Below are 16809 nucleotides of genomic sequence, written 5' to 3'. Positions count from 1 at the left end.
CCATCTGGCCCATCCTCTAGGCACCTTTGGAAGTCAGGGAGTGTGACAACATACATGCTTCCCTTGGCAAGCAGCGTATCAGTGCCTCCCTTAGAGTGAAGTTGACATTCACAGGTATTGTGGGAACTCCATAGTCCATATATAGGATGAATCTAAAAAATATACTAATAAACACTTTTACGTTTGAAGAACCTTTCACTTATTAAGGGCAACTCATTTAGTTATGATATGAAGAAAGTCCTATTGCTCAACTTGGTTTCATATATAAATCTCCCTCCATCCATCACAGCAATAAAAAATTCCTCATTTCAAGTAGTGATTAAACAATCCTGACACATTATGGCAAGCCTGGTCAGACCCCTCTCTGTACTGCAGTACAACTAAGGAAATCATCATGGCTTTTCTATACCAATCAAAACTGTTTTAAGACTTCTCAAATAGGACTACAGGAGAACCAGAGGAAAGTTAAAAAGAAATAAGGCATGGACAACCCTATTTAGAATTTTAGATATATTTAATTTTTCGGATATGTGAATAGCCTTATTGCAATTAACTTGCTCCCAACATTTTCACGAAATTCAAAATATTTCATCACATGCCAATAATTTTAAATTTTGTTTTCGCTCATCCGAGTCCAGTTATTTGGCTCCTGGGTTGATTAGAACACATCTGACTTGAAGAAAATTGAGAATAAATTTCAAATATTAATGTAAACTTAAAAATATATTTTTTTTATGAACTATAAAATGTAAAATATGCAAAGCATCTAGCAAAAATACAAAAGCAATTACCTCATTCTGGACCCTAGAAGCAGTTACTGAACTATAGATCAAACTTGAAGGACAGTCCTTAGGTAACAGAAAAGCTGTGACACAACATATACCCAGCTGAACATGCACAAAAGAAAGTCCATGTAAGAGTACATCAAAATAAAGAAGCAATTATGGCAAGCCAGTTTTTATACAATCCTAAGCCATACTAATATTTGTTAGTTGACCTATATGGACCAGGGAGCAATTCTGTACATACTGAAGTGAGAGTCAACCCCAGAAAAATAGAGTAAGAAAATTTCACAAGAGCTAGCAGCTGACCTGTCACGAACAAAATTAGACACACTATTAGCAATAAAATTCAGAAAAGATTTAACAAGTAGTCAGACAATAAGGTCTAATTTACCAGCTTGGGTTGCATTTAGGCAATGGAGGGAGTTTAAGCTCCATAAATATGGTTAAAAAAGGTGACACTAAAAGTAGACATTTTTCAGTGATATTAGGATTTCTTTCCTTACCTACTTATTTTGATCTTCTCTAATTATTTTCGTTTTTCAGAAGACACCAGAAAAAAAATAATAAAATGAAGAAAAAATCATATTAAGAGAGAAAATCTACCCTTTTTTTTTTTTTTTTTTTTTTTTTTTTTTTTTTTTTTTTTTTTTTTTTTTTTTTTTTTTTTTTTTTTTTTTTTTTTTTTTTTTTTTTTTTTTTTTTTTTTTTTTTGGGGTTCTTTTTTTTTTTTTTTTTTTTTTTTTTTTTTTTTTTTTTTTTTTTGGATTTTTTTTTACCCCCCCTCGGATCATAATTAATTTTTATTTTTTTCCCGTGACGTGTGGTTATCACTGCCACGTATGCTAGTGAGCTGTTCTCACTAGTGGTCAAACCCAGCTACAAAATTATTGACCACAGTGCGGGTTTACCTGTGGAGGAAACTATTCGGGGTCATGGGGGACAAACCATGACAAGGAAATAGTAAGTTCTAGCCCTTAAGTTTATTTATTTACCTTTTCCCTCGATGCCCTCGAAGTGCGGGTCAAGATTTGGACCGCCCGGGCTATTTTAGTTGAGTTGGGAATATTCTATTTGTGGGTCCCACTTGCCCTGGGGAAACGCGTGAAGAGCAATTATTCCCATATCATGTGGGCTCATCTTTTAATTAGGTTCTTTCCTAATTATAACTAGTGGGCAGGCCCATTAGCTTAAGAGGCCCATTGGGCTTAAGTGGCAATTTAACCTGAGGGTCCATCTAACTCTATTTGACCCAAAGATGGGTTAACCCATTCCTTTACCCTAAATAAGACCATGGGTCAACCCATTAAGCCCTCTTGACCCATTTAACTTAAACTATCCATTTGGCCTAATGACCCATTTATCTTGGATCCACCCATTTAGCTATTTGACCCATTTAACTTAAAATACCCATTTAGCTATTTGACCCATTTAACTTAAAGGACCCAAGCCCATTTTCTATAAATAAGACAAAGGGGGGGGGGAGAAGCATTCATTTTCATTTCTTCTCCCATCTAACCTAAATCGTGGAGGAGAGAAAGAGGAGAGAAAGGAGAAACAAGAAAGAAGAAAGAAGGAAAGAAGAAAGAAGGAAGGAGAAAAGGGAGAAGGAGGAATGGAAAAGCTTGGTTGAAGGCTTGGAACCTCACCTTGTGGAGCCCTCTACGTGGAGTTTTTCTACATTGGGGAAGGTAAGCCATTGAAACCCACATCTCTTCATCTATTTTGAGTTTTGAGGTTTGGGAAATGGGAGAGATTCGACCTAGGGTTCTCTTGGAACCTCTAAACCTAGACTATGGTGGAGTTATTTCACTCCATTACAAGCTCTAAGCCTAAGCAATCTCTTTCCATTTGAGAAATTTAAGGTTTCTACCCTATTATGTCATAAATTAGATTATCTTTGTTTTTCCTCTTAAATCCATGGGATTACATGGACCTAATGAGGTCTTAGAACCCTAATGGACCTAGGAGGAAGCTTTCTTGAAGCCTCCCTACCTTTAAACCCCTTGGAAAATGAATCCCTAGCAAGAAACCCTTCAATTTTCGATTCGCGGTATGTGGTTTTACATGTGGTTTCGACTGAGAAACCACACCTGCAACCACCCTTGCAGAGACCTTCCTAAGCCCCTGGTTAGCTAGGATTTATATGTGGTTTCAGACCTGCAAGAAACCACCCTGAAATTACCTTCCCGAGAAGGCCCCTGTGAAGCTCGGATTTACACGGTTTCGTTTTACGAAACCACATCGCATCCGACCTTGACTAAATTGTCCCGACCCTGGTTCGGATTTACACTCGGTTCGTTTCAAAACCACATCGACCGACCTTGACTAAAACGTCCCGAACCCCTGGTTTCCTAGGATTTACACTCGGTTTCAGTTTTCTGAAACCACATCTGCAACCGACCTTGACTAAAACTGTCCTGAACCCCTGGTTTCCTAGGATTTACATGTGGTTGCAGAATTTGGGCATGAAACCACTCCTGCAACCACTTTGTTTCTGAAACCTTATACTTAAGTGATTATGGGAGACCTTTTGGGGATCCTTTCCCTTCGCTCGTTTAACCTTATTTCACTCTTTGTTTAGGTTAATATATTCATCTTGTGGCTTATTGCTTGATCGAGGCGACAACTTATAATCTTGGTGCTTGGCGTATACGTTGTGAGTGGGTTTGGTTGTTTGGGTTTGATATTATTATTGCATTGTATATTATGTCATCATTATAAATTATTAAGCATGCTTGTGCATATTCATATTTTATATATGAATGTTATGATGTTAATTGGAGATGCTTTACTTTGATGGGTCTCGTGCGGTGGGTGCGGTCTGAACCCCGGATACTATATATATTTATGAAGAAATTATGTTGAATGTCATGTTGAACTGTATGCGCCGTGCCGTGCTGGTAACCGGGCACTAAACCAGATGAAAAGTTGATGCGCCCGGATTACCTCTCGGGACGATAGGACTTGCATGTAGCTGTGGCTAGGATTTTACACCCTTATGCTACGACCCTTACCAACAGGGGTTTAGGTGTTGGGTAATCGCACCCGGATTCTCGTGGAGGTGGGAGAGGCCATCATGGTAGTATTGGTTATCGAGGGTCCGCACCGAGTGGTCTTGGAGGCTTCGATCGGCGTAGGTCCCAGGTGACAATTGAGGTTTCATTGTGGCGATAAGTTAAGTGACCCACAGTGTCTCCCGAGTTGTCACAGTAGCATATACCTCTGACTTAGTTGTGATGTTAGGTGGAAAATTTACTTAACATATGCATGCATCATTGGACTATGTGAATTGTGTGTTTGTGCATCCCCATCCCCTCACTGGCTCGGTGGAGAGCTAACCCCTCGTGTACACAATTTTTAGATTATGATGCAGGTACGGAGGAGCCGGAAGCTGTGTTAGAGGAACATGGCAACGGGTGTCCTTGTGACGATTGCGCCTACGGGCCGTGAGAATTCTAGGGACTTGTTCCCCTTTTGTTTATTTTAGGGCGTAGGCCCATGTAAAAACATTTACTGTTATACCCTTGTTAATCATTATTAGATGGTAATGAAAAATGGATTAACTACAGTATTTATCATCTAGGCTTTGATCATCTTGTAACTATTGATTTTATACGCTTCCGCAAAACTACTGATCATTTGGAATGTAATATTTCCCTTTCCGCACTCTGATATTATATTGTTTTAATATTAGTTATGACTGTGCGTTGGGACACTGTGTCAGTGATCCTGGCAGCTTAGTAGGATGACAAGCGTTGTCCTAGTCACCCCTTATAATGTATTTTATCCCTTGTTGGGATGGGGGCGTGACAGAGTGGTATCAGAGCAATGATGCTCTGCACCGACCACAGTCTCGCGGACTCTTGATTTACTCTCCACAATTAGGTTCTAAACTAAAAATCTTCAAGAACATAAATGATTGTGTGCAGACATAGGAGAAGACTGATTGTGGTGAAACAAGAACTTAGAAGATAATAGGCAACATGGCACTTAGGACTTGAACCATAGGCTGTTAAGCTACAACTTTGAAATTGCTTGGTTGAGCCTTAAGTAGGTCATAAATGAGTAACTATATGTTATAATTCATAAACAATAATGAATCAATCATAACCAAGCATAATTATCAACAATGATTTAAACAAGAAAGAAGTAAGCAAATACATAGAGATACATATAAGATTAATTACAAATATTCAATCGTTCCAAATCTTCTTGGGAGGCGATCATATCCTTCCCATTTCAACATTCATGATTTCATCTATTCCAACAAAGACATATGATTCTATCCTGCTCAATCAAAAGATACTAATCTAAACACCATGATTGTTCCAGATTCTCTGCTTCGGCATAACTGTGTCTTTCCCAACTCAAAATGCAAGATCTCATCTGTTCCAACTAAAAACATTTGATTCTGTTCATCTCAGATTAAATATACAAGTCTACCATTTTTAAAAGTTCCAAATTGGTCATCCTAAGATAAGAACTAGAAGAACTGATCCGGGATAACTTCAATTTGTTGAGAGAAAGCTGGGCTAGTCATTTGCACCACCGCCACCACCGCGACCAAGAAAGGTGTCGATGTCACCTACCCCTCTCTCGATACCCTCTAGGCGCCAAGTCTGATTGGAGAGTTGCTTCGTGACCTCATCGAAGCCATCCACCACTCGTAGGTTCAGCTGCCTTATGGTCGTCAGAATGTCAATACCTCCCACTTGATTAAGGTATAGGGATTCCTTCTAAGTGAACAATAGGTCCTTGCTCCTCCAATGGACACGTTGATAACACCGGCCAACTGTGCTGCAATGAAGGCTATAGGAACCCCCTTGACACATGAAACAACCCGATAATTCTGTATGCCTGGGTTGTCGGTGTCCAGATTTGTATAGAATGGCAAATGAGTTGTAGGTAGTATGGTTCAGGAAGGTTGAGAATGTTGGTCCACCCCAATGCCTCGAATCTCTGCCCCACCATGTAAGCTTTGAGATCATCCAACACTACATCCCGCCCTTCCACTATATTTTTTAAAGCGGAAGTAGTCTGGGTAAAGCTCTTGGTCCTCTATCTTTTGAAACCATAGTGGATCTAGGACAGTTGGTGCAACTTGTTCAACGCATGTACGCCGTGCTCATGGGGCCATTAATTGTTTTAACCTGCAGCCAAGAGTCAAATAGATAGCAAATTAGTACCTTGAATGCTAAGGCCTAAGTAGATGATCAATGTAAGGTTGTGAAGTTCAAAACCTAGCCCTTGATTTTCCTTTCAAAGCAAATTAAATTACAGCAGAATTCTTAGGCTAGAAAATTCTGATTTTTTTATCAAATTGTGATCTAAGAAGTTGGGGAAAAAAAAAAGGAAAGGCATGGCCATTATGTGAAGGACATGATAAATAATGAAGATTCATGGTCATATTATGCCTAGGACATGATATTTTATACAAAGTAGTAAGTTCAAACAAGAAGTAGACTTGTTCGATCATGGAGCATGCCTTGGGCTTCAAAAAGAATTTTCAGATTTTGTGATTGGAAGTTTGAATCTTGAGAAACAAGTAAAGTTGGCTTGTGACAACTCAAAGGATGTAAACTAAGCCCTATCTAGTAAGACCGATTCATACATGGCAAAAGAGAAGAGGAAAATTTGAGTAGGTTTTGGTTTTTCCAAAATCCAACCTAAATCCTTGAGTTAGATGCCAAGATTGTATGCAAGCCCTTGTATAGGTTGCTTATGATGAGAAAATGGTTAAGATTAGGTTGTGAGTAGCCTACTAAGCAAAAGGAAACAAAAACCCCAAGTTTTATAAACCTGAAATCGATTTTGGGGTTTCTCCTTGAGAGAAATCAATGGGAGAGAGAGAGATCTTACCCGAATGCGATTGGATGTTGTTGAGGAGTAATTTGGAGCACTAAAATCCACCGAGGAGGGAAGAGAGAGCAAGAACGATCACGGCTTTTGGTTCTTCAAATGTATTAGGATTGTGTTTCGAAGGAGGGAAATAAACCCCTAAGTTGCGGGTTTTAAAATTTTAATTTTTGGGCCATGCGGTTTCACCCGCGGATTCAATTTTGTGAAACCCACTGAGAATCCACGAATTTCTAAGAACAAAATTTGGTTCTGTGAAAGCTCGGATTTACCTGTGGTTGCAACTTACTGAAACCACACCTAAAACCGCCCAAGCCAGAAATGATTTTCTTGCCCTGTCTTGATGAACCAACCTATGTTAGGCTTTTATTACCTCCATTTGATGTTTCCCTCGCCCCTCTTGTGGCATATCTTACCCTGGTAATTTAAGCTTTATGCTTGACAAATAAAAGTATAGAAGTGAAATGCCTACAAGATGTGAAAATTGTATTGTGACAAGAGCATGTAAGGGAAATGAGACATGATAACCATAGGAAGATGTTTGGAGTGAAGAGAAATGAATAAGATCAATGCACATGTAAAATCCATGTGAGATTCCTAATGCGTGGATGTGAATAATGAGATCAATGTGAACAACATATACTTTTGGCTACTTTACATCCCAACCAATATCAAACAAGCAAGTTATTGGATGAAAATACCTCAACAAGAGACAAGAATTATTTATTTGAGGAAAAGAGGAAAGATTTTAAGGATTTTATCAACAATCATGTATACAAGAGAATATGCTTGAAGATAAGACAATGTGATAATTTTCTATGAGATTTTATGGCATGTAAAAGAATTAGATTTGAACTTGGAGAGTTTTCCCAAAATATTGTGAATTGAGGACTTTACCACAACCAAAACCTGGACATAATCCAAGTAAAATTCAACTAGATATGATAAACCTAGCAACAATCTCTAAAATGCTTGCAAAGACTTGAAATTTATAAAAGATGCAATAATCAAATAAGGATCCAACAACTTAGTGCCATCGATCAAATAGGACTTGATTACACCCAAAAACCCTAGTTCCGGCCAATCAAGTTTGGTATGGATTTGGTGTACATGGCTATGGGATTACAAGCAAAATCAAGACATGATCACAACTTGAGATGATTCATCCCAAATCTAAGAAAAGAGAAAGTAGAAATGGGAAGAAAGCCATATCTTGAACAAGTGAGAGTTAAACCTTGAGGCTTAAGATTACAAGAAAACCACCCAAGGGAAGCTTGAACGGAAGTCCCTGTAGAGCTTTTTCTCCCTGCGGTTATGTTCCTTTCTTTGGAGCCAAAAGTGAGTTTTAAAACTCGCGGCTCTGTTATGTTAAATTTCTGCAAATGAACGAACGAGCGAATCCACTTATCGTGAATCCGCTCCGCATAAAACTTGAAATTATCATTATAAATCTGTGCGGATCAACGAACGGATCCACACTCATGCATCCGTCCGTAAATCCGTTTGACTTAAACCCTCTCGGCCATTGAGACTTTTGAGATCGGACAAACGAACGGATTCGCATTCCACATCCGCCCGTTAGTCTGCTCTCCCTATTTTCGCGGAGGAGCCACGAACGGACCCAGAGTACTGACACCGCTCGTGAGTCCACCCGATTTCTTTTAGGATTTTTAGCTTATTTTGGAGACCTTTGACTACACTTATATGTGATGATTATGTGCCTATACCCTAGATCGGACACCCCGTTGTGTGACCCATTTGTGGGGACCACTTAAGTCTAGTCAATACCTTGCATTGAAAGAGGTTAGGACTTGTACCCGATCGGACCAGCTAATAAAAGTAGCAGGCATTGGTAACGTGTGACTCCTCTCTTACATAAAGGAAGAAGAGTTACCTTTGAGGATAAAGACCTTCGATCCTATGAATTTAAAGACCCAACCTTATGGATAGAGAAACCTAAACCTATACGGGTAGAGACCCTCAATGGGGTGAATAAGTTAGGAAAGGAAAATAATAGGCTGATTTATTTGAGTAAGCCATAAAAGTCACGTGTATTTGGAAGTCATTCATAACACCTCAAGCTAGTGACGACTCTATTTGAACTTTACTTGGTTTATCCAAACCTTGTTTAGACTCATAGAGAAAGTCCTACACCGTGATTTGACTTTCCAAAAAAAAAAAAAAAAAAAAAAGACTTAGTGAACCGTACCTGAGAACTTCTTGTTCTTGTGGATTGACCTAGATGACAGATATGTCCATAGGGATTTGAATGTAATTATTGAATCTATGCCTACATATTGGTGTGATAAATATATATAGATATCCCTTAGAACCTTGGACTTGTGTGACTAGAGTGATTCTCTGGTACTACAAGTATGACTTACCTCGACCTTGCTGTGAAACTAGTTGGAGCCCTGACCTTGGTTGACCAAACCTTAGGGTAATGAATAATGAATTTAATGACCGGATAGGTTAAATTATGGAGACTGCTTGAAGAGTTGACTTGGACAAAAGCTAGTAAAGGTTGTTGGTTCTCGAAAGAGGACTGATGTGGACTCTTTCCTGTGGGATAATTGTGTTATAGGTTTAAAGGTTGTGAAAGCTAAAACTGAAGGATGTAACAAAACCTTCTCCAACGACAGATATGAATGGGGTAATGGATCACCAAATGCGTTCCCTCCGTACTGGGAGTGAACAATAGGAGATTCCATCAATATTCCAAATCATTCTAAAGTTGGGTTAGGTAATGAGACAACCAGATGTGAAAGCCTTTAGAATGTGAACCCTATGTTGGGACATGGACAGGTTAAATCCTGTAACCCAAGACTGACCAGAGTAGTGAAGGCTAGAATGGTATCACCTGATCTGGAAGATTTAGGGAACTCTGTTCCTTGAGACTTAACTTAGTAGTTGGAACCCTGTTTTTCTAGGGTTATTGTGAACCACACCCCCGTGGTAATGTGACCCTGTAAGGAAAAGAGAATTGTGGAACCTGACTTGCTGTGCCACGTAGGCACTGCCTCATCTTGACCCGACCTTTGACTTAGTTCAAGATGTGGGTGACTTGGGATGTTGTTATCCAACAGCCCTTCTCACTTGAGACCCTAGCTGCCTCAAATTTCGGGGACGAAATTTCTTGTAAGGTGGGGAGGATGTTATACCCGCACCCCGGATCATAATTAATTTTTATTTTTTCCCGTGACGTGTGGTTATCACTGCCACGTATGCTGGTGAGCTGTTCTCACTAGTGGTCAAACCCAGCTACAAAATTATTGACCACAGTGCGGGTTTACCTGTGGAGGAAACTATTCGGGGTCATGGGGGACAAACCATGACAAGGAAATAGTAAGTTCTAGCCCTTAAGTTTATTTATTTACCCTTTTCCTCGATGCCCTCGAAGTGCGGGTCAAGATTTGGACCGCCCGGGCTATTTTAGTTGAGTTGGGAATATTCTATTTGTGGGTCCCACTTGCCCTGGGGAAACGCGTGAAGAGCAATTATACCCATATCATGTGGGCTCATCTTTTAATTAGGTTCTTTCCTAATTATAACTAGTGGGCAGGCCCATTAGCTTAAGAGGCCCATTGGGCTTAAGTGGCAATTTAACCTGAGGGTCCATCTAACTCTATTTGACCCAAAGATGGGTTAACCCATTCCTTTACCCTAAATAAGACCATGGGTCAACCCATTAAGCCCTCTTGACCCATTTAACTTAAACTATCCATTTGGCCTAATGACCCATTTATCTTGGATCCACCCATTTAGCTATTTGACCCATTTAACTTAAAATACCCATTTAGCTATTTGACCCATTTAACTTAAAGGACCCAAGCCCATTTTCTATAAATAAGACAAAGGGGGGGGGGAGAAGCATTCATTTTCATTTCTTCTCCCATCTAACCTAAATCGTGGAGGAGAGAAAGAGGAGAGAAAGGAGAAACAAGAAAGAAGAAAGAAGGAAAGAAGAAAGAAGGAAGGAGAAAAGGAGAAGGAGGAATGGAAAAGCTTGGTTGAAGGCTTGGAACCTCACCTTGTGGAGCCCTCTACGTGGAGCTTTTCTACATTGGGGAAGGTAAGCCATTGAAACCCACATCTCTTCATCTATTTTGAGTTTTGAGGTTTGGGAAATGGGAGAGATTCGACCTAGGGTTCTCTTGGAACCTCTAAACCTAGACTATGGTGGAGTTATTTCACTCCATTACAAGCTCTAAGCCTAAGCAATCTCTTTCCATTTGAGAAATTTAAGGTTTCTACCCTATTATGTCATAAATTAGATTATCTTTGTTTTTCCTCTTAAATCCATGGGATTACATGGACCTAATGAGGTCTTAGAACCCTAATGGACCTAGGAGGAAGCTTTCTTGAAGCCTCCCTACCTTTAAACCCCTTGGAAAATGAATCCCTAGCAAGAAACCCTTCAATTTTCGATTCTGCAGGTATGTGGTTTTACATGTGGTTTCAGACCTGAGAAACCACACCTGCAACCACCCTTGGCAGAGACCTTCCTAAGCCCCTGGTTAGCTAGGATTTATATGTGGTTTCAGACCTGCAAGAAACCACCCTGAAATTACCTTCCCGAGAAGGCCCCCGAAGCTCGGATTTACACTGTTTCGTTTCAAACCACATCGCATCCGACTACTAAAATGTCCGAGCCCTAGCTGATTTACACTCGGTTTCAGCAAACCACATCCGCATCCGACCTTGACTAAAACGTCCCGAACCCCTGGTTTCCTAGGATTTACACTCGGTTTCAGTTTTCTGAAACCACATCTGCAACCGACCTTGACTAAAACTGTCCTGAACCCCTGGTTTCCTAGGATTTACATGTGGTTGCAGAATTTGGGCATGAAACCACTCCTGCAACCACTTTGTTTCTGAAACCTTATACTTAAGTGATTATGGGAGACCTTTTGGGGATCCTTTCCCTTCGCTCGTTTAACCTTATTTCACTCTTTGTTTAGGTTAATATATTCATCTTGTGGCTTATTGCTTGATCGAGGCGACAACTTATAATCTTGGTGCTTGGCATATACATTGTGAGTGGGTTTGGTTGTTTGGGCTTGATATTATTATTGCATTGTATATTATGTCATCATTATAAATTATTAAGCATGCTTGTGCATATTACATATTTTATATATGAATGTTATGATGTTAAATTGGAGATGCTTTACTTTGATGGGTCTCGTGCGGTGGGTGCGGTTGAACCCGGATACTATATATAATTTGAAGAAATTATGTTGAATGTCATGTTGAATCGTATGCGCCGTGCGTCTTGTGCGGCACTAAACCGGATGAAAAGTTGATGCGCCCGGATTACCTCTCGGGACGATAGGACTTGCATGTAGTCGTGGCTAGGATTTTACACCCTTATGCTACGACCCTTACCAACAGGGGTTTAGGTGTTGGGTAATCGACACCGGATTCTGTGGAGGTGGGAGAGGCCGATCATGGTAGTATTGGTTATCGAGGTCCGCCACGAGTGGTCTTGGAGGCTTCGATCGGCGTAGGTCCCAGGTGACAATTGAGGTTTCATTGTGGCGATAAGTTAAGTGACCCACAGTGTCTCCCGAGTTGTCACAGTAGCATATACCTCTGACTTAGTTGTGATGTTAGGTGGAAAATTTACTTAACATATGCATGCATCATTGGACTATGTGAATTGTGTGTTTGTGCATCCCCATCCCCTCACTGGCTCAGTGGAGAGCTAACCCCCTCGTGTACACAATTTTTAGATTATGATGCAGGTACGGAGGAGCCGGAAGCTGTGTTAGAGGAACATGGCAACGGGTGTCCTTGTGACGATTGCGCCTACGGGCCGTGAGAATTCTAGGGACTTGTTCCCCTTTTGTTTATTTTAGGGCGTAGGCCCATGTAAAAACATTTACTGTTATACCCTTGTTAATCATTATTAGATGGTAATGAAAAATGGATTAACTACAGTATTTATCATCTAGGCTTTGATCATCTTGTAACTATTGATTTTATACGCTTCCGCAAAACTACTGATCATTTGGAATGTAATATTTCCCTTTCCGCACTCTGATATTATATTGTTTTAATATTAGTTATGATCAGCGTTGGGACACGTGTCGTGATCCTGGCAGCTTAGTAGGATGACAAGCGTTGTCCTAGTCACCCCTTATAATGTATTTTATCCCTTGTTGGGATGGGGGCGTGACACAATATCTTTAGGTAACTCAAAAGGTGCACTTGTTTATTATGTTTAGCAATTCTAAAGTGAGTAAAATTAGTCTTTGTATAGAGTGATATTTGGAAATGGAATTTTATTTATGGTTATGGTGTGATTTTTTTTTTTTTTTTATTTCATTTTTTGGGGGAAAAAAAAAAAGAATTTTAAAAAAATATTTTTTTTTTTTTTTTATTTTTTGATCTCTTCCACCACTTTTTTTTTTTTTTTTTTTTATGGAAAAACCAAACCTATTAATAAAAAATTTTTTTTTCTTCTTTTTTGTATTTTAGCAGTTATTTAGTGTCAGTTAAGGGTACACAGACCTGATTTCAGTGAGTGATCTGAAATTTGAATTTGAGCAACAATCTAGAACTGTTTGTAATATAGTCCAGGTAGGAATTAGTCCCACTAGGAACCAAGGTAATAGGGTCACACACAAGGCTGACCGATTGGGTTAGGGTTTAGTAATTTTAGGGCAAAACTAGGGTTAGGGTTGGATGTTGAAGAAAAGGTTTATAGGGTTTTAATGGGAAGGTATAGGGGGTTATTAAGGTATAAGAATATTAGGGTTTAGATGAGTTTGAAAATTCTGCAAATTAGGGCAGAATTGACCTATCAGGTTTTGGGTTTTGGGTTTTAATGGAGTAAGGTGATGGAGTGGTTAGGGTTTGAAAGAGGGGCTGGGTTTTGGATCGAGTGTAGGAGGGGATGAGAAAAAGGTTCGATGGAAGTTTGGGGCTGATCTGATGGCTGGATGATGGTTGCATGAAAATCAAGCTATGGTTCGAATGGGTTAGTTGCAGGTTTAATGGAGGGAAAGGAAATCTGGTTTGGTGGACTGATCTGGATCGACGGAAGAGGAGAGGCTTAGGTTAGAGGATGAGGAGTATAAGGTATAACAGAATTTTAAATCTATTTACTGGTTTGTGGAGAACTTCAAAACAGCAGCTTGAATACTTGTCAGAAACCTCCAGATCTTCTCGATGCAAGGAATCGCAGGAGTCCACCCACCCTATCCACCTTGAGATCCACAAGGATATAACACTCAGAGAGCAATGGCAGCAATGGCAGCAAGCTTGAAAGCAAAAATTGATTAATTGAACTGTGGGGTAGCCTCCCACGATGGTGTTTATTTATAAATCAGGGCTGAGCCCAAAATCCTTCTCAGACTAGGATTCAAATCAAATCCAAAGTCTGAGTTTAATTACATATCCAAACATATCACTAATCCTATCAACCCTCTAATAAAATCATGGAGGGGAAGAAAGCTAAGAAAGTTAAATAAACAACTTAAAACAATTATTAGGGAAAAAGACAGATTTGCCCCTAATAATTAAACCACTGAAAAAATAAAAAACTAAGTGTGGGAAAAAAGGCTCCAACAAAACAACATAGCAGCCCAGGTCAAGGCTTCTTCTTCCTAGTGCTTGGACCTGCATCAGTTTGCCCCTTCTCTCATTGTTTTTGGCTCAGTAAGGTACACTATTCAGCTTGTAACCCCTGTCTGCATTAGAAACATTGAGAATTTCTATATACTTTTCTATTCCTGCCAGATCCATAAGGTGTTGAATTCATTGGGAAATACAGCAAAAAAAAATAATTTTCTAATCACATAAGATCTATGTTCAAGCCTTACGTGTATAGGCTATTCAATAATATGCCATCTCATGGAAGAGGAGAATAACAGCACTACAAATGCAACGCCTCCTAGGGATCGTAGGCCTTCCACAATCCAGCAACACAGGGAATCAAAGCAGCAATCCACAATGCAACCCTTGCACGAACACTGTAGAAGACAATCTTCTCTGCACTCCAAAAGGGTTCAAAATCCTAGTTCTTGCAACTCACAAAAGGAGAGAGAAGCACTGTGGAATTGGGTAGTGAAAACCCTAATCGCAGGAAGTGAGAATGAGAGAGGAGAACGAGTACGGTAGGGAGGAAGGGCTTGGGAGTGTTTGTCGACCAGGCTGTCCAGTGGCGTCCACCCTACCTCCTTATTTCTTGGAAACCCAAATTCAGTTTCCTAACTTTGGGTAACTTCCCTTCTCTCTCTCTTACTTCTAAATTGGATAATGCCACACGGAATCCCATGGTTGTTAAAATTGGGAAGAAGTGGGATCCCATTGGGAAATCTATCAAAGATGCCTTTTGGACAATATTTTTAATTCAAATTAAAAATACTAACCAACAAGTACACCATAAGTAAATATAAAACTTATATGATCAAGCCTTCTTCGCCAACCTGTTAATGTCTTCTTGAGAGCACAACACCAACTCTTCAATTGAATGCTAGGAAGCATCAATGGAACATGGAAGATTTGGGATTCTTGGATTCAACCTCTTGAGAGCTCTCCTTCCTTTTCTTTCTTCTCAATCTTGAGCTTTCTTCAAACCCTTGATGTATGATTGTATTCTTTGAAGGCACAATAACAAATCTTCTCTTGAAAGATTGGAATCAATAATAGAACATAGAAGATTTAGGGCTTCTTGGGTTACGCATCATTGGAGCTTCATCTCCTCATGAAATCACTCCTCTCAAGCTCAAAGACTCTCCCTCAAGGTTTCTCTCAAAGCCCTAGGGTTTTATTGCATCCCCCAATCAAAATAGACACTTAAAAACCCCAAAATCCTGTTTATGGGCAGAACCGATCGAACGCTTGGTCTCAGGGTGCCTTTTGCCAGAATAGTGCATCCGGTCAGCCGGATACAGTTCGGCAGTCGACCTCTGCTCACTCAAATGGCCATATCTCTCTCATCTTAACTCTGATTTTTTTTTGGCAATATCTTAGCTCTGATTGACTTGATTCTTTTTCCAAATGAAAGCTAACACAAAGGGCTACAACTATCATGTTATCACTATCAACCCAGGTTGAGTGCACAGGTCCCAAAACTTAGCTTGAAACCGATTGATGTGCAGACAGTCTTCCTGAAGCATTAGCACCAGGCCTCATGATCAAGCCATAACTTTCCACTCTGATAACGGATCGATTTGATACAACTTCTTTTGGAAAGCTAACTCAGAGATCTTCATTTCCCATGTTTTGACTTTTGAGCTTCCACAAATTCTCAATGGAGGACAGCTCCAAAAATTCATAAAAGTACTGTATGTGCAAAAATAGTATACTGAGCAGTGTGTACAAGAACTGTTCTCCAACCCATGACTTCCTCTTCCAGACTGGGATTTGCTGAATACTCGAGCCACATAAATCTGACTCGAAATGTTACAAGTCTCATGATTACTACTTCACCATCCAAAGAACCGGTGTGAACTGTGAAGATATGATGCAATCTATTAATCTATTTACTGTCCTCAGACCTCACCATGAACCTTGCAGACTTCCGCTTTTAACACTTCCCTTGCAACTTGTGTGCTTAGTATTTGTAATGCCACACACCCATGTGAGTATGTTGGCAACCATGGATACCTCAGAAGGTGCCAACTGCCAATTCAAAATGATATCAACCATACCAGCTCAACTGCCTACTGCTCCACAAGCCATACCACAACAGCCTCTACAGCTGCTCTGACACTCCGTCTGCTGCTATACCATCTGCTCAACAGATTGCCCACTGCACTGTGGATGACAGTCTTCCTCATGCATCTGCTCATAACAACCATGATGCTGACTATATGCCACACCATCTACATGCTTTGACTGTCAACCAAGCCCAACCATGTCAGCCCATACTATTCCAGTCTTGATCTGCTCTGCTCTTCCACAATAGTCTTCCCTTGAGCTCAGAAGCCTCCATCTGTCCAACTCACACTAGGTAAACCACTCAATGCTCTTGCATGCTTGGCCAACTCACTGCACTGCTTGCTCAGACAAACTTGTGCATGCTCTGCTCTTGTGTATTGGCAACAATGACAACACTAGCACAATGCATCTTGTGCTCAACAACCTCTTCCTAATCAAGGCTCAATATAACACTTTAATTGCTTTGTATATTTGGCCATGCTTGATTTTGACCCAG

At 40.0% G+C, this 16809-nt stretch overlaps 1 protein-coding gene across 2 annotated transcripts in view; it reads right to left on the bottom strand.

Annotated features, from left to right (window-relative positions):
• Positions 1 to 16809, bottom strand: part of LOC122652155 (thiamine transporter 1-like) — a 33575-nt gene that overhangs the window by 4727 nt on the left and 12039 nt on the right. For both annotated transcript variants that reach the window (XM_043845830.1, XM_043845829.1), the window contains exons 6-7: positions 1030 to 1091; positions 792 to 887 (exon numbers count right to left, since the gene is read on the bottom strand). In XM_043845830.1, coding sequence (XP_043701765.1) covers positions 792 to 887; positions 1030 to 1091 — 158 coding nt within the window. The remainder of the gene's footprint in view (positions 1 to 791; positions 888 to 1029; positions 1092 to 16809) is intronic.

The sequence above is a fragment of the Telopea speciosissima genome, chromosome 2 (genome assembly GCF_018873765.1).
Source record: "Telopea speciosissima isolate NSW1024214 ecotype Mountain lineage chromosome 2, Tspe_v1, whole genome shotgun sequence".
NCBI classification, from domain to species: Eukaryota; Viridiplantae; Streptophyta; class Magnoliopsida; order Proteales; family Proteaceae; genus Telopea; species Telopea speciosissima.
Note: the sequence above shows the minus strand (reverse complement) of the source record. Positions and strands in the feature narration are given on the sequence as shown.